Raw genomic sequence first — 22,230 nt, 5'->3', positions numbered from 1 at the left:
TACCCTGGTGGAAATACAGTTCAAATTACACAGATGAGCTCAAATAAAGTTGTATTAGGGAGATAAACAGCAATACAAGGTAGTCTCTGTAACCTTCTCAAAATAACAAAAGCACAGTGTAAAGAAACCATTCTGATAAAGTACTGAACTGATATCACCCAGACTGAGGAAGAAATCGCAAAATAACTACTTAAAATAAAATGGTACTTGTCACATGCTTCGTAAACAAATGATGTAGACTAACAGTGAAATGCCTACTTACGGGCCATTCCCAACCATGCAGAGAAAAAATAGATATAATAGAAAAATAATGTGAGGAATAAATCCACAATGAGTGGTAACAACTACCTTACCGTGATTGTTTGCAATTAAAATGTTTAGAAAAAGACACAAAAATAGCTTCTTAGCAAAAATACATTTCTTAAGCTAGAATTTTGCTTGGATTGTCTGGGAGTGGTCTGAGTGGGGAGGGGAAAACAGAAAACTAGCTGTTATTGGCAGAGAGGTTTGGAGCACGCTTTCTTATTGGTCTAACTAATTTACCACATAGGGACATCACCAGACAGGTCAAAACTCCATCCCACCAAAACAGGTTGAAATTTCAGGCGGTCATTTCAAACAGCTCTTACACTAAAAGGGCATTATCCATAATGTTCACAAGATCACAGTACTATTCCAACCTCATAATGTGGAAATATATAGAATACCCAGGAAAATACATTTTTGGCTGCACAGGACCTTTAACAAAGATATTGCTAAATTTAGGTCATAATTCTGCCAAATTACCCAGATTGGCTACACATACAGTGACTACACTGAACAAAAATATGAACGCAACATGCAAGAATTTTAAAGATTTTTCTGAGTTACAGTTCATACAAGGAAATCAGTCAACTGAAATACATCCATTAGGCCCTAATCTATGGATTTCAAATGACTTGGAATACAGACATGCATCTGTTGATCACAGATACCTTAAAAAAAAAAAGTAATGGTGTGAATCAGAAAACCAGTCAGTATCTGGTGTGACCACCATTTACCTCATGCAGCGTGACACATCTTCTTCGCATAAAGTTGATCAGGCTGTTGATTGTGGCCTGTGGAATGTTGTCCTACTCCTCTTAATGGCTGTGTGAAGTTACTGGATATTGGCGGGAACTGGAACACGATGTCGTACACGTCGATCCAGAGCATCCCAAACATATTCAATGGGTGACATGTCTGGTGAGTATGCAGGCCATGGAAGAACTGGGACATTTTCAGCTTCCTGGAATTGTGTACAGATCCTTGCATTATCATGCTGAAACATGAGGTGATGGCGGTGGATGAATGTCACGACAATGGGCCTCAGGATCACGTCACAGTATCTCTGTGCAGTCCAATTGTTATTGATAAAATGCAATTGTGTTCATTGTCCGTAGCTTATGCCTGCCCATACCATAACCCCACCTCCACTATGGGGCACTCTGTTCACAATGTTGACGTCAACAAACCGCCCACCCCCCAACACAACGCCATACATGTGGTCTGCGGTTCTGGAGGCTTATGGTAGAGAAATTAATACATTTTCTGGCAACAGCTCTGGTGGACATTCCTGTAGTTATCATGCCAATTGCACCCTCCCTCAAAACTTGAGACATCTGTGGCATTATGTTGTGTAACATAACTGCACATGTTAGAGTGGCCTTTTATTGTCCCCAGCACAAGGTTCACCTGTGTAAGGATCATGCTGTTAAATCAACTGCTTGATATGCCACACCTGTCAGGTGAATGGATTATCTTGGCAAAAGAGAAATGCTAACTAACAGGGATGTAAACAATTTTGTGCACAAAATTTGAGAGAATTAACTTTTTGTATGTTTGGAAAATGTTAAGGATCTTTTAGTTCAGCTCATGAAACATGAGATTAAGACTTTACATGTTGCGTTTACATTTTTGTTCAGTATAAATCAAAAACTAGTTTTAGAAGATGCAGAATAGATAGTTGAATTCACTCATTTGAGATTTACAAAAAATAGACCTTTCTTTCAGGAAATTTGAAATCAGGATTTGTTTCCAACACATGCTTTATCAAATCAACCAAATCAATGCTCTCTGTCTGTCCATCTGTCTTCCAGACTGTCAACTCGCTGTGAAGAATGAAAAAGGGGCACTAGCCAATGCAGACTCTGGGACCGTGTGGGTGTGTTCAGGGAGAGAAATAAAACATTTTTGTGTTCTGTCCTTATTTGCAATAGGGCATAGTGGGGTAAGTTTAGCCATTTTTTTTTTTACATTCAGCGTCATTCCGTCAAGGGAAATTAGTATTCTTTCTAATAATTATATCTACATATATTTCAGGATGACGTGTATCCCTGGAAATAATCAGAATTCATGTAAACATTAGTTTTGAAAACACAGCTTGTCCAAAACAAATCTCTTGGCACAACTTACCCCAGGAATGGGTGAGTTAAGCCACCTACAAATGTATGTACTGAATGAAATACACTACCTTTTTAAAACCATGTCCATCTATTTCCCAAACACAATTAAACACAATCACTTTTGTATTATAATCATTTTAAGCATCCTTTAACATAGGCTTAACATCTAACAAAGACGTTGTACTTTTTTAGAACACCTTTATCGTAGGCCAGGCCCTGTTCTTACCTCATATCCCAACAATAATACCTTGCATAACACATGGGAAGAAAACACTTCAATTTGCTCATCTTGCCATTGGTTCAACTTACACCATGGCCACTGGCTCAACTTACCCCAAGGCAAGCATTTTAACTATATTAACCCACACAGGTACAACAATGCACTTTCATGCTAGGTTTAGGACCTCATATTGAAGCTCATAGAGACCCCAACTGATGTACAGAACACTCTTAAAATGATCTACTTTGGTTACGATACAAGCATTATGAAACCTCTAACACAAATGCATTTGACTTGCTGAAAATCTTTTGGACCTAACTTGCTTACCATTTTTCCATGTGGTTTCTTTCTTCACAGACTCCATGAAATGACCTCTTCCTAAATATTTGGTCAAATGATCAATTCTGTCTATGGTTCCTAGAAACAAGAGAGGCTCAACTTACCCCACTCACCCCTAATTATCATTGTGCTCATTCTGCCACCCTTGTTTACCATAGAATACATAGGTTGTGGAGCTGCCAACACGCCTACAACAGATTTTACTTTCGGCATCCAGGTTTTTTCTTTATCATCACAAAAAACTCACCAGAAGATGAACTTGCAGAAGCAATGAGCTCGAGTTTCGATCAGATGATTATCCCCTATGTAGTTTTTGTAGGAAATATGCAAATACTTACAGAAGAGTAGACCAGAGAGCACACCCCTTTCATCAAGACCGCCCTCAAATGAAAAGCCTGTTGTTCCCATAGCCGCCACCCACTGCATAAAAGCTGGGAGATTCAAGCAAGAACGCCAAGCTTCGCTTTGAAGAATTTAGCGACAGAGGCATTAGGTAGCGATGGGAAGCGCTTGATAAGTGATAGCGTGTTACTTGTATGCGGCCGCAAAATGTGACGAATAGTACGCAGATAAAAAAAAAAAAACATGATATATATTTTTTTAAATATGTAGTTTAAAGAAATGTTAAGTAAAATATTTATTAATATCACCATGCAGCCGTAAACTTCAACTCATTCGAAGTGGATGTGTATTTTCAGCTTCAACACTTAGTTTGAACAAGATGGAAGTTATCACACCATAAACGTTCTGCGGTGACTGACGAGATGGGAAAATGGGAGATATCAATGGTAATTCCCAATGATATGCATAAGAATTTTGTAGTTGTACGACATGCGTTTCATTTAGAAATGATAACTATCTTATTAGTTTTACTCTTTTCAGAACTATAATGTAATGTAGGCTTTTTGAATTATAGGTTATGCACTGTTTTGAACGGAGTCAAATGCGGTTAATAGCCTAATTTCTCTTCTTACACCTGTTGGTCATAAATCAGACAGTGCTGTCTTGTCATAGGGTTATAGTCATGTGTAGCTATAGCCCAATAATGGACTAAATGAGCCTAGCGTTACTCCGTATAATCTAAGGACCTTGGCTGTTCTATTTCGAGGTGAATTGATTATGGCAGCCAAATACTCCATCTAAACGTGAATCGATTCACAATTGCGGTAATCTTTTTAGGAACCTAAAACCCTCTTTCATGTCACATCCCAAATCATTCCACAAGTGCAAAATATTGGCTACACTTACTGTACACGGTTTAACACAGTTGCAGCAGACAGTATTTTTCAGTGACAGCACTTTGTGGCATCAGTCTTCTGTTTACACACAGGTGTTTTGAGAAGCAGCTAATTAGCATAGGCAGTGGACTTTGTCTTCTGTCTGTCCGCTGTAACATGGAAATATGTTTGTGTGGGAACCCTAACCCCATAAAGGTGGGTAGTAGTATAATATTTTGAAAAAACAACAACAAAAACGTATTTCTTGCTGATATGAAATATATACCCGAGAAGACAACGGTCCTTTTCCGAGGAGCAATAAGAGGACTGGCTCATTGTAAAGGCTGGAATTAAATTCATTGAATTGGATCAAACATATGGAAACCACACGATTGAATCTGTTCCATTACAACCATTACAATGAGCATGTCCTCCTATAGCTCTTCCCACCAGCCTCCACTTGTCCGTATGTATCCTTCGTGTTAACATTTAGAGCGAACGTCTGGGTTCTTAACAAAACTTCCCTGGCCAGAAGGCGTCTATGAATAAGCTAATGAATAAGACTGCAACATATTGCCAATGCATGCATCTTGCATGGATGTCCAGTATATCCTTGTATTTAGTGTATGAATGTCTGTCAGTGAGACTTTTATTTGCATCATTGTCCTGTGACGACAGAGGGTGCACATTGTAATGAAACAGGCAGGGAGCAGGTCTCGAACCATTGACCTAGCCCACCTAGTCCAGCGCGCTATCGACTGTTCCACAAAAGCATGCTCCTGCGGCAGAGTCGATATCCGCGCTTATAAACCCAGGGTCGTTACAATATTTTAGCCTCATGGTCTATTTATTAATTAGATAAAACTGCCTGAATGGAAAAACGAGTATTAGACCTATAGCTGGTTTCCAACAATACGTGGTGATATCATAATGTTAACTGCTTTAGCAACTATTGACAATTAGTATTTTCTGGTCGGGGCAGTTTTGTTAAAGATCCCCGACACTCGTTCTAAACGTTAAAACGCATCGCTTGCGGTATGGTATTGGAAACAAGGATCATGTTTCATATCGGCGAGAATTAAATTACTACCGACCTTTTAGGGTTATTGTTCCTACACGGCCATATCTCGATGTTACATCGCATGTTTACGGAAGACATAGGCTGCCAACTGTGCTAATTTGCTATCTAGCGTTCTCCGTTAACCTGTGTGTAAGCATAACTGGGGAGGAAGTGTATATTGTCCTGCTAACCACTATATGAAGAAGTTTAAGGAAAACATCAACTCAAATTGCTCCTTTTGTGATGACCACTCAAACAGTGTTGCATCTTTTTTGGCATTGTATTCATGTAAGGAAACTGTGGCAAGACATCAGTAGATTTATAATTGAACACATTTATGAAGATTTCACACTATTGTGGAGAGATGTACTGCTTGGATTCTTTACCTACGATAGAAATAAGCTTGAAACATTTATATGTCAATTTCATTATTCTTTTGGCCAAATTTCATATTCACAAATGTACATTTATAAACAAAACACCACATTTTCTTACCTTACAAAAATAAAATTGACTATTTTAAGACAAATACTCTACTAACAAAAAAGCTGTTAGAATAATAAGTGTCTGTATGTCCCTTAATGTCCTTGTGTAATGTGACATTGTACCCCCTAGCCTAAATGTCCTTTGTATATTATTTATGTATACACTTGTGTTCCCACATGTATTTCCTGTATTGATTTGTTGTTAATAAAAAAAAGAGAGATTTGATCTCTCTCTCAAAAAAGACAAACTTAGGAGGAACTGTAGTTCGTCACTGGAGGCACACAATTTGAACATTTTTCTCGCTGATATGAAATATAAGGTGCATACTGGAATGTGTTTCGAAAACCGATTTTGAAAGCTATGATTTATGTTTCTAAACATAAAAAAAAAACATCGAAATGTAATTCACATACGGGGAAGAAGTGTTTTCGAGAGCTATCCTGATATCATTTGTATCATTATGTTTAGTCTCAATATTGGACAATTCTTGTCTGTTTTGAATTTAGTTTGGTGCACCTAAGATAAAGATGTTACTGTATTGTATCCTTGCCCATAGAATTAGGATCTCTGAGCCTTGGCCTCATGTAGGCCTACAGATAATGTAATGCAGTATTCCATAAAGGACAATGGTGTGATATTGGTCCCCTCACGACACCGATAATACTCTCTCTTTCTTGGCCTGATCTTTTATCAAGTGTGTATAATTAGATTGTGACACACGTCTGCCTGCCTTGAACCTCAGTAACCCTCTGTAATTTAGGAGCTGGGTAATGATTATAATCTGCCTTGAGTGCTCTGCCCACCATACGCATCTGCATGTCTGTCAGATGGCATATGACTTAAAATGCTATGATTTGCTTTGCTCATACGTGGATAATATAAGTGCGAATGTTAAAACCAGACTGTTTAGTTTTGATAGGGACATAGGGGGGAAAGCCTAAATTATATCAGAAAGTGGTGGACAGATATGAGGGGCGTGTATTAGAACAGAGAGGTTGATTGGGGGCTAGTGACAGACTTGTATGGAGGACTGGAGTGGGTGGAGGGATACAGTGGCAAGACAAAGTATGTGAACTATTTGGAATTACCTGGATTTCTGCATAAATTGGTCATAACATTTGATCTGATCTTCATCTAGGTCACAACAATAGACAAACAGTATGGTTAACCAATTTAAGTAAGACAGGTCATTCCAAAGGGTTTACATACTTTTTCTTGCCACTGTAGATTTAATAGGTTGCATATTTTAAAGGGGATTATGCTGATTTATTTACAGTTTCTTAGATCATGTCGTTTCAATTATTTGACCCAGGTGCCGTCTCTTTGTACCACATTGCTCTTGTCCTCAATAGGCAAGCTGTGTACCTTTTTCATGTTGTTCTTTGGAATACATTAGAGTTATGTTCCTTGTCCTGCTAAATATGCAGACTATTGTATGAAATGTTGTAATTGGGTAATTCCATTTGAATTCAGTCACTTTTTGACAGCACCCCTTTTGATTTGAACAAAACTTTCCATACATATTTGCCCGTTGTAGAAGTGCTCAGAAAGTGACTTTTTGCATCTGAATGCCAAAACAGAGAAAGGTGCTTAAAGTTGGCATATTTTGCATACCATACCATGAGACAAACATGTTTTCATCACAGGAAAATATTTAACCTTAAACATAAAATTATATATTTGTTCAAATTGGCACGTTGTAGCTTCGACCCTATTTGACATAATCTGAGGTTGTGTTGTGCCCGCCATCAGTTGAGACACAACATGCTCTTAAATACAGGGTGGATGATCATTTACGTTAAAGTTTTAAAAAATAATCATAACTTGTATTCAAGAAATTCTAAATGAGTTTGACAATCCTGTTTAACCATGTATCTTTTCCAATGATTAAGACATGGATGTCTGATGGTATGGCGGGTTATGCAAAATGGGGAATTTTGAGCACCTCTATCTCCTGAATGTTTTGCCATTCATGTCCAAAAAGTCACTTGCTGAGCACTTCTTCCATCAGCAAACATGTATGTGGGAAAAAGGGATGCTGTCAAAGTGATTGAATTCATATTTCCATTTCTGCTCAGTGTTTTCTCTAATGTAAACTAAGAGATTTGAATTAAACCTTTTTAAAGTGAAGAAATCTTTGCTAAACCAACGTGTGAATATCCTGAGACAAATCTGTGATGGTGTGTGTGTGTGTGTGCAGATGTAAACTTGAGTTTGTCTTTTCACCTGTCTGCTGAATAACTGATAAACCCAAAGCGCTCCCTGTATCACAGACCTCCCAGGTGAATAACTGATAAACCCAAAGCGCTCCCTGTATCACAGACCTCCCAGGTGAATAACTGATAAACCCAAAGCGCTCCCTGTATCACAGACCTCCCAGCTGAATAACTGATAAACCCAAAGCGCACCCTGTATCACAGACCTCCCAGGTGAAGTGTCTACATTTTGCTCACACGGCGGGCATGCCTCTGAATAGGCTTACTGTAATGGACCATAAACATCAATCTGGTCTCACAGTTGGTCATTATGGTCTTTAGGATCTGTCCTGTCAGTGGTGTACATGTCTCGCCATCTCATTGTGTGAGTTCCTCCTTCCCACCCAGAACCCAGTGCAGGAGTGGGGTGAGGAGTTTGAGGAGGGGGCGTTGTATGGAATCACCCTGCGGCGGGAGCCCGTCCAGATACCAGCCAGCCCCACCGAGGCCCGGCCATGCGTTGCCTTCGTCCAGTACCGGACCTGCAAGGTGCGCAGGCTGAAGGCAGCCACCCTGAATCGGCTAGTGAGCCACCTCCTGGACCCCTGCTGCCAGGAGCCTGACTACAGACAGATCTTTCTGTCCACCTACCAGACGTTCACCACTACTAGTGCACTCATTGAGCTGCTCTTCCAGAGGTGGGCCATGTCATTAAGTTACAGTACTCATAACTACTATCATGTTTCACCTGACCATTGTCTCAGAGCATAATGCAGAAGCTGTTTCACTGTTAAAATTAGACAGTATAAAATGATGTGAGCAAGTTGTTTGATCTCTGTAGTTTGAAAACACCTTGACAGTGTAGTTTTACCATCTTCTATCAAATTCATGTTTGGTGAAATGAACTAAAAATGTCTCTCCCTCTTCTTTTGCCTTCTCTCTTTTGACACATTCCGAGTTACCACAGTAACAAATAAGATTAGCCAATTTGGATTCAGAATGTTATGTTGGACACAGATGAGAGGGTATGTCGAGAGTGGCTGTTTTTGAACAACACCTCTCGCTGTGTATGGTCACGTAGTTTCGTCAGATAGTCATTTTGTGAGGGAAGCAAGAAAGAAAAAACTATCTCAGCATCTTTGATGTAATGATAATAAGCACCCAGCAGGTAGTTAACAATTACAGGTTTTACAACAACAACATTTATTCACTGAGTTTGGAGTGAGGTCAGTATCAGGATAACAACAGAGCATAGAGACAGACTAAAGAAAAACAGCCTGAAGAAGAATGTGACCAACAGGACAGTGGTCCAGTCCCGGTTTAGATGAGTCTGACACTCTTCCTAATTGTTCTCACAGGGACAATGGGGCTTCAGATGTGTACAACAGTGAATGTCACAGGAGGTGAGCTGGCTGCTTTTCCCTTGATCACATTTATTTCCTTGACTCTGAAACAGGGAAGACTTTGTTTCATCACGTTGTCTCCTCAGGTGTCTGTTGCCCCTGATCCAGACTTGGTTGGAGGAGAACAGTGAGGACTTCCGGGATCCTCCTCAGCACCCCTCCCTAAGGCTGCTGATCGACCACCTGCACTGCCTATCCTCCTTCTGTTCACTGTCCCAGTGCTCTGAAACTCTGCTTAATAAGTTCCAGAGAGAAGGTACAGGATTCTCAATTTACTTGTTTTTCCTAACCGTTTCTGTGAATTGCCTTTGATTTTTTAATACCATTGTTGACCCCCTTCTGTCATTCCTCTCTCCTTTAATAGAAATGGATACTGGTGGCCATTCTGCCCAGGCTGAAGATGAGAGCTCAAGGGAGGAATGCCTAGAATGGGACAGCCCACTGGATCAGGGTGACATCATGGACTTCTCAGTCACAGGCATCGCAGAACAGCTCACCCGACTGGACGCTGTAAGTGTCAATCATGGCAGATAATTTCTGACTCTTAATATGCGTCCTCAGGAGTGGATCACTAACACACTTTTTCCATTTTACCTTCCTTATCTGTGCATCTCTCAGGGGCTGTTTAGGAAGGTGGTTCCCTACCAGTGTCTAGGCTGTGTGTGGTCCCAGAGAGACAAGAAGGAGAACCTGTCTGCTACCGTTAGCGCCACCATTGCCCAGTTTAATGCAGTCACCAACCGAGTCATCACCTCCCTGCTCTGCCGGCCCACCTCCAGCCCCACTTCTGTCCTCAGGGCCTCCAGCCCAGCTCAGAGGGCCTGCGTCATTGAGAAGTGGATCAGAGTAGGACAGGTCAGACACATCTAGGGACTTGGACCATTTGAGGGATACAATTTCAAATCAAAGTGCATCCTTCTTACACAATCTTACACAACGTTAACCTGCATCCTGGTTCTCAGTGCATTTAGTTGTAAGTAGTAAGTTCTAAGTCAGTCTCTAACTTGTGACTGTTTTCTGAAACAGGAGTGTCGGCAGCTGAAGAATTTCTCCTCTTTGAGGGCCATCCTGTCTGCCCTTCAGTCCAATGCTGTCTACAGGCTGAGGAAGACGTGGGCTGCTGTGTGTAGGTACGGACTGTCGGGTCACACTGCAAGGGTTAGCTGAGTCATGAAGCTAGAGGGCCAATAACATTGACTGAATATAGCAAAAAAAAATAACAAGGGTGTCCTTATCCTCTGAGAATGTAAGGCTTAGTAAGGAAATTATTTACTAGTAATTGACCTACATTATTCAACTAACCTTAGTTTGTACTTCATGCCATGACTATGCAATAAGCAATTTTTATTGAGTCAGTCAAGAATAGTTTAACAATAATTATAGGTCAACATGCCATGCCTTACCAACTCTAAATCCTTTTGAAGCTTCAAGGATATCTTTTGTAATGAAGTTGCTAGTGGTGTCTTGTCTGAGTGTTATTTTTGGATTGATTTAATTGGTTTGTTCTTCTTCAGGGACAGCGTGGCCATCTTTGATAACCTCTGTGAAACCTTCCCTGATGAGAACTGTGTGTTGAGCAACAGAGAGATCAGTGTGGGGGTAAGAATCAAGTACCTTAAGGAAATTGATTTGACTTCATTTTTCTTTACTTGAGTCTCTGCACAAATGTAATGCAGACGATATGAAATACTTACAATATGGAGTGTTTTATTGTTTTGAGAGCAGTTGACCTTTACTTACATCTTCAAGCACCTTGATATTCTACTTTTACGACTTATTAAAACCCATCTTTCTGTCAAGTTAATGTTTAGTGAAATTGCCTTACAATGTGTTAATAGTAAGCCATTGTCCCAAAGCAAAAGAGAGGGTGTTCTATTTTTCTGTCGGCTCTGGGTGTTTGTGTCAAATCTTCACTAGGTCTGGTTACAGTGAGCGGGCTCTAAAGTAAAATTCTACATATTGTCCAGAATGTCCAAATAACATGCTAATATTAGCATCATTGTCAACAAACACTACACTAATGACAATTTCCCCAGCAGTTCCGTGAGAAACACCTTCATTTGCCTCACGTCTTTATTTAATTTTACTGTATTGGTCCACCCCTTGTTCAATTGAACTATTCCAGAAAAATAGTTTCAGTTACTCCCTGTGTCTGCATTAACAGCCTCACAGGATTTGTGCTTTTGACACATGTTCTTATCAAAATGCTCTTTTGAACAAAAGCAGTTTTGTGCTAATGTTTGCATGGATTTTAAAAGCTCAATATATTGTTTACATAATGTGTGTGTGTAAGGGTCTATTCTAAGAACAACCAATGTGGTGTTGACCCTATAAACTGGTAAAGTAAGTTCTGACCTAGAACATATTTGACTGACTCTTTGCATATGCTGTAGGTCATTGCAGATGAGTGGACAGGTTGACAATGGAAGGCCATAAATGCAGACTGAATTTAGCTTCTATCTGACCCCTTTTCAGGATGGAAGCCAAACAGCCATGGATAATATTTCTCCCAAGATATCCAAGCGATGTCCTATTGCCAGACAGATGGTAAGCAATACTTCATAGAGCGATTGAGTAAGAGACATTGCAGACATGATATGTAGACATGAGATATATATCTATCTATATATAGTGGGGGTCAATAAGTTTGAGTTTAGCTTTTACTTCTTTCCATGCAACATTAAATGGACAGAAATGATAGCAGAGGCCTCCCAAGTGGCGACGTGGTCTAAGGCACTGCATCGCAGTGTTGCAGCTTCACTACAGCCTGGGGTTTGATCCCAGGCTGTGTCACACACGGCCTTGACCGGGAGTCCCATAGGGCGGTGCACAATTGGCCCAGCATTGTCCGGGTTAGGGGAGGGTTTGGCTGGGGGGGGCTTTACTTGGCTCATCGCACTCTAGCGACTCCTTGTGGCGGGCCGGGCAACTGCAAGCGGACTCTGGTCATCAGTTGAACGGTGTTTCCTCCGACACATTGGAACAGCTGGCCTGCCGGGTTGGGGGGGGGGGGGGGGTCATGTTTTGGAGGATGTATGAGTCGACCTTCGCCTCTCCCAAGCCCATTGGGGAGTTGCAGCGATGAGACAAGATCGTTATTGGATATCACAAAAAAGGGGGGTATAAAATAGAAATTATAGCAGAATTCTGTGTATCTGAAAGTAAAAAAAAATCGATATATACATTTATTATAAGCTATTACGGGGGGTGGAAAGGGGAGGAAGCATCCTAGTACTGTCTACTCAGTATTTTGCGGTGGCAGTTTCTGCTTCTTGAAGTCACATGTAGCCCCCTATCCCCATCAGCTTTTAACACACGAGGAAAAATCTAGGAGAAATCTATTCAAAGACCGAGAGTGTCATGTGTGGCAAGAGGAAGCAATCCTATCCTTAGACACTGATGTTTCAAATGGCCACAGATTACTAGGCTATGAAAGGACAGTAATCATAGACCAATACCTTTTCTAGCATCATATGCACATTCTCTAAAGCTGTGTTACTAGAATCCTCTGCTGACATGCTGTCTCTGTACTGTTGTCTCCTCAGAGCACCTCCAGTGGGGTGGTTCCTTACCTGGGCACATACCTGACTATCCTCACAATGCTGGACACTGCTCTACCAGATACTGTGGAGGTAAGCAAACAGCCATTGAAACAGACGTCTCAGTTATGGCAGCTACTTTAGGTTAACTCTATATTTACTTTAGCGGATTGCTATCTTAATGTTTAATATTGATAATAAATCTTCCATATTGTCAAGTATAATAGCATGTTGTGCTATTTTTGACAGGGGGACCTCATAAACTTTGAAAAGAGGAGGAGAGTAAGTTGTTGCTGTTTTTGTCTTCGATCTCTAAGCCTGTAGGGAATAGGATTTTATGTAAAGAAAACAAAAGATGGCGTACGAACATGTCTAATAAATATTTCACCCTTGTTATATGACATGGCATGCATTGAATTGGTGGTACACTCACCAACACATTTTAGTGGTACTTTCACATGCCGAAGGGAAAAGTGCACACCTTTATGCTTAAGGATGTTTGCTTACTGCTCTAAATGACTATCTCCTAGCCTTTACTGGAGCCCCATGACTGTTAAAATTGTTGTCAGGTGTTACTAGTTCAGGACACGTTACATAACAACCACATAGCTGACATGGGCTCATGATCTCCCTCTCTCTGCAGGAGTTTGAGATTCTCTCTCAGATCCGGCAGCTCCAAGCCTCCTGCTCTCAGTACAACCTGCCCCATCACACCAGGATCACTGCCTGGTTGCAGGGCCAGAAGTTGCTCACTGACCAGGAGAGGTGAGAACCTGTCCCCCACTGGTTTTATTGTAGATCAGTGAGGAGATAAAGAGCTGGTGAGCTTTGTAGGATTGATGGGGCCTAAATAATGTCTTACAATTATGCCCCTTATAGCCAATAAACCTTTTATACAACCTGAATTGTCTCTTTCTAATATACTGTATACCCAAATGTACTACTCAAATTACATGTAAAACACAATTCCCATAATCCCTACCCAGGTTTTGCCTGTTAAGGAAAATGAATAGAAAACCCATCTAGAGCTGGGGTTGACACAGGGCTGCAGTGTGTTCAGGCTTTTAGAATCAGATGTGTTAGTGCAGGGCTGGAACAAAAGGCTGTGTTCTGGAACAAAAGGCTGTGTTCTGTGTTCTGCCACAGCTATGAACTGTCCAGAAACCTGGAGCCTCCAATAGACCTCTGCTCCCCAAGCGCCTGGAGCCACCGTTTGCTCAGCAAGAAACTGTCCTCGTGAGTACTGAACACTTCTCTTAACAGCAGTTGCCATCTTGTTAATTCTACTCAAGACAGTAGTATTCACCCCATCGCTAACATATACAACTATTGTAACATTGTTGCAAATAAACAAGAACTGTAAAAGAACAATGACAAAATACAGTATTTAAGGTTTGACCACAACGTTGACCACATTTGTTAATTTAGCGGAAAGTTGTAACTGTGTGTATTTGCAGACTCCTGAAAGTGAGTGAGGGATCCAGCAGGAAAACCCATGCAGACGAGATCAGTGTGTCGTCTTCAGGGTCCAGTGGCTCTGAGATGGAGGATCTCTCCACCCCTCCCTCCACACTCAGCCTGCAGGTACAGCTCTCGCCGATCCCCTTTAGACATGCCTCTGACTGTCTCTCTCTTTCTGTCAGTCATTGCACACCCTGGTTAAAGCTGTTTCAAATGTTTTAATAGAACACACTGTACTACAAAACATCCTCTAGTTACGCTTTACTAATACCAGTAGTTACACCATGAAGCAATTCAAAAGTAATTGCCATTATGTGTCTTTTTCTATAACCTCCCATTCATAACAGTGATCCCCATTGACATCTCATCGAAACTGATGTCCTTGAGAACTGGAATGTCTTTTGACCAGGTCCTCGAAGCCAAGCAGGCATGGTGTTTGCTTAGCACATGCCTCGCTGGTGAAGCATGGCTCAATACTTCAGTTGTCCACAAATGTGCTGAGGTCAATGTCTCAGACAGACAAACTGAAAGACTAATGAATTATTTCAATAGGCACTCATGCATGTACGGTCTCTCTACCTTGTCCCAGTCTCTGTCCAGCTCCTGTCAAAATGTGGCGGAGGCCTTACCCTCCTCCCCGGATGGCTCCACTCCCTCCAGTTGTTCCTCCAGTTCTCAGCCTGACCTCTCTGCTCCAGTGGCTGCCCACCCTAAACCCATGCTGGCCTCTCATCACAAGCGCTCTGTGTCCATGACCTCCCTCCCCCTCTACAACAGACAGGTGGCTGACTCCTGTATAGTGAGGGTCAGTGTGGAGGCTGGCAACGGCAACATGTACAAGAGCATCCTGGTGAGGTTGGGTTGGGATCTGGCGGTAGGGATTATCTTGTGGTCCTGTTATGGAAATGTAAAAGGGATCATGTGTGTAGTACTCTAGCTCTGTACATTTGGATATGATGAAAACTAAGATAAGAACTGCTGTGTTGGTTACATTTACATTTGAGTTATTTGGCAGACGCTCTTATCCAGAGCGACTTAGTTATTGCGTTCATCTTAAGATAGCTAGGTGAGACAACCACATATCACAGTCGTAGTATGTACATTTTTCCTCAAAGAAGTTATCAGCGAAGTGGGGGAAGTAGCTTTCGCTACCTCATTACAGCATATTAACTGCTTGTTTGACTTGTCCTTCTCAGCTGACTAGTCAGGACAAAACTGCCCAGGTGATCCAGAGGGCCCTGGAAAAACACAACCTGGAGCACCTGACCTGTCAAGACTTCACCCTCACACAGTTGATCTCCCAGGAAAGAGGTGAGCTAAAACAATCAGTGCTCTTACACAGTACATATGCCCACTCAAAGATGCCACATCAGTGTCGGTCAAGCAAAGAGTTGTTATAGTTTGGCATTAACTACACCTACCTATAGTAGAAATATTACTGAAGATATTGTTGTCCTGGAATGATTGAAGAGGACATTTTAATAGTGTACGTACACTGTATGTAATATTCTCCTTTCTCATACCAACCCCATTATCTTCTGTTTTTCAGAGTTGCTCATTCCGGACAAAGCTAACGTCTTCTACGCCATGTGCACGTCAGCGAACTTTGACTTTGTTCTGCACCAGTGTCCACTGGGTCAAAAGAAACCTCTGTGCGCTACTTCCAGCCTTGGACGTTATTCAAAGTAGACACCGTTCTATGGCAATGATGAGTAACTGCAAACCAGGACTGAGTTCAAAGGATTTTGTACAGACATTTACCTGGTTGTAGTTTTTGTTTTTAATAACTTTATTTTATGACAAAAATCATGTTTAAATGTTCCATGATGGACAGACCTCTGCTTGGTTTGTTGTCAAGTGGGTGCCATGAGAGGAACAGGTGGAAGATGATAGCATGATGGCACATCATGTAAAATACACGTGTTGTGTGTATATATACGGCTGAAGACAACAGATTTGGGGCTACATTTTGAAACCCATTGAACAGAATGTCCTTTATTTATTGGTGGAGCGAAACTCTACATGAATTCCACCATTCAACACTCAACATTCCTCACAGACTTCCCTGAGGTGCTTTACTTTGTGGAAAGGAGTCGCATTGGAACAGCATCAGCAGTGACTCTCTCCCTCAGTCACACACCAATATACAGACACGTAATAGTTGTTTCCTCTTGTCTCTTCTCCTCTGAGCAAAACCAGTCACCTATTTGTTTTAATGAGAGACATGACTGACGTTTCCCAACAGGGAGAGACACCCTATGAGCCTTAAAAGGGAATGAGGTCACAGGAGACGGCCTGCCACCTGAGCAGTGGATGGGAATGTTCTCACCCGGATCACTATGTTCCCCAGGGTATCAGCCCGCCGTCATGGCGATAGTGATTGGGGCTGTGCGTGTGAAAGGAGGGGCTGCCCTGACTGGCTGGATAGCATTCCACATACGCTACAGTCAGCTGCTGTAGAGGGGACACTGACAAACATTTATGGACTCAGACTGTCAAAGTTTTAATGATGGTGATAATGTGTGTGTTAAATGGTTCTGTGTTGCATTTCAGTGTTAATACTTAGATTTTTTTTACATTTTTTTCTATTTTTCTCCTATAATGCTCTTGATGATTAGGTGGGCCTCCATGGCTGTGTTGCCTAGCTACCCAAACTCGCCAACGGACGTTAATTTCTCCTCCGCAATGAGTCTGGATCTGAGTACCTCCCTGATGATTTCTAGAATGAAAATCCAATCTAGACCGTCTGATTGGTTCTAGAAACCAATAGGTTGAGCCAGAACACGTGGGTAAATCGGCATTTTGAAAATTAGTCATTGGCTTTGATATGCTGATGGGTTAGAGATGATCAACCACTGATGCCTTGTTTTGTACAACACCCCTCATTATGACGTCGCCACAAACGACTTCAATGATCGCACTCTCAGACTGAAGTCTGTTACCAAAGATAGAGCAGTGGAAGAATTCAGTTTGAGTCGTCAGGCAAGGCTGTGTGCACTTGTCAATTGAATGTAAAGTATACTGAACGAAAATATAAGCGCAACAATTTCAACTAATTTTACTGAGTTAAAGTTCACGTAAGGAAATCAGTCAAATTAAATAAATTTATTAGTTCCTAATCTATGGATTTCACATGACTGGGCAGGGGCGCAGACATCGGTGGGCCTGGGAGGGCATAGGACCACCCACTTGGGAGACTGGCACACACACTGGGGAGCAAGGCCCAGCCAATCAGAATGAGTTTTTTCCCACAAAAGGTTTTTTATTACAGACTGAAATACTCCTCAGTTTCATCAGCTGTCCGGGTGGCTGGTATCAGACGATCCCACAGATGAAGAAGCTGGATGTGTAGGTCCTGGACTGGCATAGTTACATGTGGTCTGCGGTCCTGAGGCCGGTTGGCCGTACTGTCAAATTCTCTAAAACAACGGCTTATGGTACAGAAATGAACATGCAGTTCTCTGGCAACAGCTCTGGTGGACATTCCTGCAGTCAGCATGCAAATTGCCCATTCCTTCAAAACATCTGTGACATTGTGTCGTGTGACAACTGCACATTTTAGACTGGCCTTTTATTGTCAGCAGCACAAGCTGTACCTGTGTAATGATCGAGCTGTTTAATCAGCTCCTTGATATGCCACACCTGTCAGGTGGATGGATTATCTTAGCAAAGGAAAAAATGCTCACTAACGGGGATGTAAACAAATTTGTGCACAACATTTGAGTGAAACAAGATTTTTGTGCATAAGGAAACATTTCTGTGATCTTTTATTTTAGCTCATGAAATCATGGGACTAAGACTTTACATGTTTATATTTTTGTTTAGTTTTTATTCTAAACCATGCAAGGTTTCTTGACTGTTTAAAACTTTCAGATGAATCACCGATTGATAGGCATTTCCAAAATAGTTTTAAAAAATATCAGTGTACGACACTACAGTAGCTTAATTTAAATGTTTAGAAGGACTATCATGCAAATAAGTGTTTGATATATTAAAACTTTCCACTATGATTGAACCAAGTTGGTTATGCAACATTCAGAAAAAAAGGTGAAAAGAAAATTCAAACACTTAGCCGCTATAAATAACTCGAGGCGCTTTCATCTGCCAGAGCATTGACGTACCCCTTTCATCCAGCGCTTGCAAATGGGTCATTTGAACCCTGATTTAAATCCAATGTATATTACAAATCTGCCATAACTGAATTCTCAGAGGTTGCTTAGTTGTCTCTTTGAGATGAATAGCGTTGTGTTAAATATATATGGCTTGTAGAATGCTATGTGAAAATCCTGCAAACATGAAAAAATGATTGATTCAAGCAACAGGACATCTCAGAAATGCCTGCATTTTTACTGAGCTGCCCAGTTTCATTGTCTCTGTGCTCCAAATAAAGTTTCTCTACACCTTCTCTGTGTTTGTCAACATTTCTTATACTGTATTTCCCTTTATCATTCTAAGATTATTGGTTTCCATATCTCTGAATATATAGGCTAACATATGCCATTCTGTAAGACTGGCACTTATATTCATGATGTAATTCAGTGTTCCCCAACTGGTGCCATGAATTTGGCCCACGAGTGATTTTATTTGGCCCCCCAAGTTTTCTGAACAAAAAAAAGAATGAACTTTTATTTGTTTTAGTTGTTGGACATAAAATACTACAAACACCAGAAAATCAGATCCTAGTGATTTTAATTTGGGAAATCTGTTCTAAAGTATTCCCACCCATATTAGAGTGATTTACCTGATTGTTCAAAACATTAGGAACACCTGCTCTTTCCATTACATAGACTGACCAGGTGGATCCAGGTGAAAGCTATGATTCCTTATTGATGTCACCTGTTATTGTAGATGAAGGGGAGGAGATGGGTTAAAGAAGGATTTTAAGCCTTGAGACAATAGATTTTTAAGCCTTGAAACAATTGAGACATGGATCCTGTATGTGTACCATTCAAATGGCGAATGGGCAAGACAAAATATTGAAGTGCCTTTGAACAGGGTAGGTGCCAGGCGCACTGGTTGAGTGTGTCAAGAACTGCAACACTGCTGGGGTTTTCATGGTGATAGGGAAACAAAGCTTCCTGATTAGATTGTGTTATGTCACACGTACAAGGAAGCAGATGTAATTGCAGGGTACAATGAAAATGTTATGCTCCGGGATCCAAGAGTGCAGGTAAAAAAATAAGTGAATGAGACAAAATATGGATAATAATAATTAATACTAATAAAACACTTTTACAACTGTATCACTGATAAATTACCTCTGGATAAATATCCTACCAACGGGACATTAAAAACGGTAACATCTTATGTTTCACCGAGACGTGGCTAAACGAAGATGCGGACAATACAGAAATAGCGGGATTTTCCGTGCACCGGCAGAACAGAGACGCTACCTCTGGACGAACGGGGTTGGGGGTGTGTGTCTTTTTGTCAATAACAGCTGGTGCGAGATGTCTAATATTAAAGAAGTCTCAAGGTATTGCTCGCTTGAGGTAGAGTACCTTATGATAAGCTGTAGACCACACCATCTACAAAGAGAGTTCTCATCTGCATTATTCGTAGCTGTCTATTTACCACCACAAAGCGAAGCTGGCACGATGACCGTTCTCAACCAACTTTATAAGGCCATAAGCAAAGAAGAAAATGCTAGACCACCTTTACTCCACACACAGAGATGCATGCAAAGCTCTCCCCCACCCTCCATTTAGCACATCTGACCATAATTCTATCTTCCTGACTCCTGCTTACAAGCAAAAACTAAAGCAGGAAGTCCCAGTGACTCTCTCAATACGGAAGTGGTCAGACAACGCGGATGCTACATTACAGGACTGTTTTGCTAGCGCAGACTGGAATATGTTCTGCGATTCATCCAATGGCATTGAGGAATACACCACCTCAGTCATTTGTTTCATCAATAATTGCATCAATGATGTCGTCCCCACAGTGTCTGTACGTACATATCTCAACCAGAAGCCATGGATTACAGGCAACATCCACATCGAGCTAAAGGCTAGAGCTGTCGCTTTCAAGGAGTGGGAGACTAATCCAGACCTTTATAAGAAATCCCGCTATGCACTCAGACGAACCATCAAACAAGCAAAGCGTCAATACAGGAATAACCCTTTCGTGCGTGAGTTCCAAATATCTCAAACGGTCGCCCCAGTGTGAGTTTTTTTATGCACATGATGTTAGAACGTTCTCTCCATTCCAGAATGTGATTGTTACGTAACAGTACATTTAATCCGCGCTCAATTTTAAATGATTTTCTAACAAGTTTTTTATTTTCTAATAACAGTTTGAATTGAGGTGTGTTCCGAATCATTCATTCACATAAAAGTAGTCATTTTTACTTTTGCGGACCAATTACTTTTTGTTGACATTTCTGACCCGGACAGAATTCCCCAAACACTTCACAATTTTTTGTGCAGTTCAAGTCTGCAGACATTTGCTCATCTCCTGTCCTGCATACACGTGTTCACATTTTCCGTCTGTTGCCTGCATCGCAATCAAAGTTGTTTTGTTACAAATAATTACTTTGAAAATGTGTGCATTCTATCAAAGTAATTGCCATATTACGTTGTAATACTTTCTGCATGTCGTGTTATGTCGTTTCTACTGTAGCATAATGTTTTTGTGTATATTCCGTATAACCTTGGAGACACGATGTAACGTTACTCATTTCATAACCTTTATGGTGTTATACTCAATGCTACATTCTTCTATTAGCTCTGGAAAACAATGCTAATTGAGTCAGAGAAGTATTAGCATGTGTTGTATTTTGAAGCTACCCTGGCCTTATGACTCCCAAGTGGCACAGTGTCTCAGTGCTAGAGGTGTCACTACAGACACCCATGTTCAAATCCAGAATGCGTTTCTATCAAAGTAAGTGCCTTATTCCATTATAATAGTTTCTGTGTCATGTTATATCGTTTCTAATGTAGCTCACTGTGTGTATGGAGCAAATATATATTTGTGTATATTCCTTATAACCGTGGACACGCGAGGTAACGTTTCTCATGTCATAACCTTTATGGTGTTATATTCAATCGTGCTTATGTAGCTAGTTACATTCTTATATTAGCTCTGTAAAACAATGCTAGTTGCGTCAGAAGTATTGGCTTATTGTATTTTCAAGCTACCCTGGAAAAATGGAAAAATATCTTATACCACTTGGTCGTTTTCTGAGTGCATTCCACAAAGCTGTTTATCATGTCCGCCTTATCCTCTGCCCCCATTTTGAGGTTATAGTCAAGCACACAGTCTGGTTTGATGTTTCTCTCTCCCATCAGGTGGTCCACCTTCCCTGTGGCCGACATGGTTGCTGTATGGACAGTGGAGAGGACATGGACATCTCGTTTGTCATGGCACTTTACTACCAGCTGTTGACATTTCTTATTTTGTATAACGGGTCATTTAGGATGGCAGTAGCGTTGTTGATGAAATGCAGTCATAGCAGCAGAACTAGGAAGCAGTCTTGGGAAAAGAGGGTGGCAAAGAAGGGAATTGCAAACATAGGATCTCTGCTCCATTATTCTTTTAGGGAGTTCTTCTTTACTATCCCCATGAGAAGTCACCAGGAAGGTATACATTCGTGGCCAAAAGTTTTGAGAATGACACAAATATTAATTTTCACAAAGTCTGCTGCCTCAGTTTATATGATGGCAATTTGCATATACTCCAGAATGTTATGAAGAGTGATCAGATGAATTGCAAAGTCCAAAGTCATTTGCCATGCAAATGAACTGAACCCCAAAAAACATTTCCACTGCATTTCAACCCTGCCACAAAAGGACCAGCTGACATCATGTCAGTGATTCTCTCGTTAACACAGGTGTGAGTGTTGATGAGGACAAGGCTGGAGATCACTCTGTCATGCTGATTGAGTTT

At 41.0% G+C, this 22,230-nt stretch overlaps 1 protein-coding gene across 1 annotated transcript; it reads left to right on the top strand.

Annotated features, from left to right (window-relative positions):
• Window positions 1-3,431: 3,431 nt before the first annotated feature.
• LOC109887332 (ral guanine nucleotide dissociation stimulator-like 1) lies at window positions 3,432-18,748 on the top strand. Its single transcript, XM_031827665.1, has 17 exons — window positions 3,432-3,770; window positions 8,349-8,638; window positions 9,299-9,343; window positions 9,430-9,599; window positions 9,708-9,853; window positions 9,962-10,198; window positions 10,370-10,473; window positions 10,858-10,942; window positions 11,819-11,890; window positions 12,889-12,975; window positions 13,132-13,164; window positions 13,526-13,647; window positions 14,029-14,118; window positions 14,340-14,466; window positions 14,933-15,193; window positions 15,540-15,654; window positions 15,893-18,748. Exons 1-17 carry the CDS (start codon window positions 3,747-3,749, stop codon window positions 16,030-16,032), a joined length of 2,148 nt encoding a protein of 715 aa, XP_031683525.1. The 5' UTR covers window positions 3,432-3,746; the 3' UTR covers window positions 16,033-18,748.
• Window positions 18,749-22,230: the final 3,482 nt, after the last annotated feature.

Source organism: Oncorhynchus kisutch, linkage group LG6, assembly GCF_002021735.2.
Source record: "Oncorhynchus kisutch isolate 150728-3 linkage group LG6, Okis_V2, whole genome shotgun sequence".
NCBI lineage: Eukaryota > Metazoa > Chordata > Actinopteri > Salmoniformes > Salmonidae > Oncorhynchus > Oncorhynchus kisutch.
This window is presented reverse-complemented; position numbering and strand designations above follow the sequence as displayed.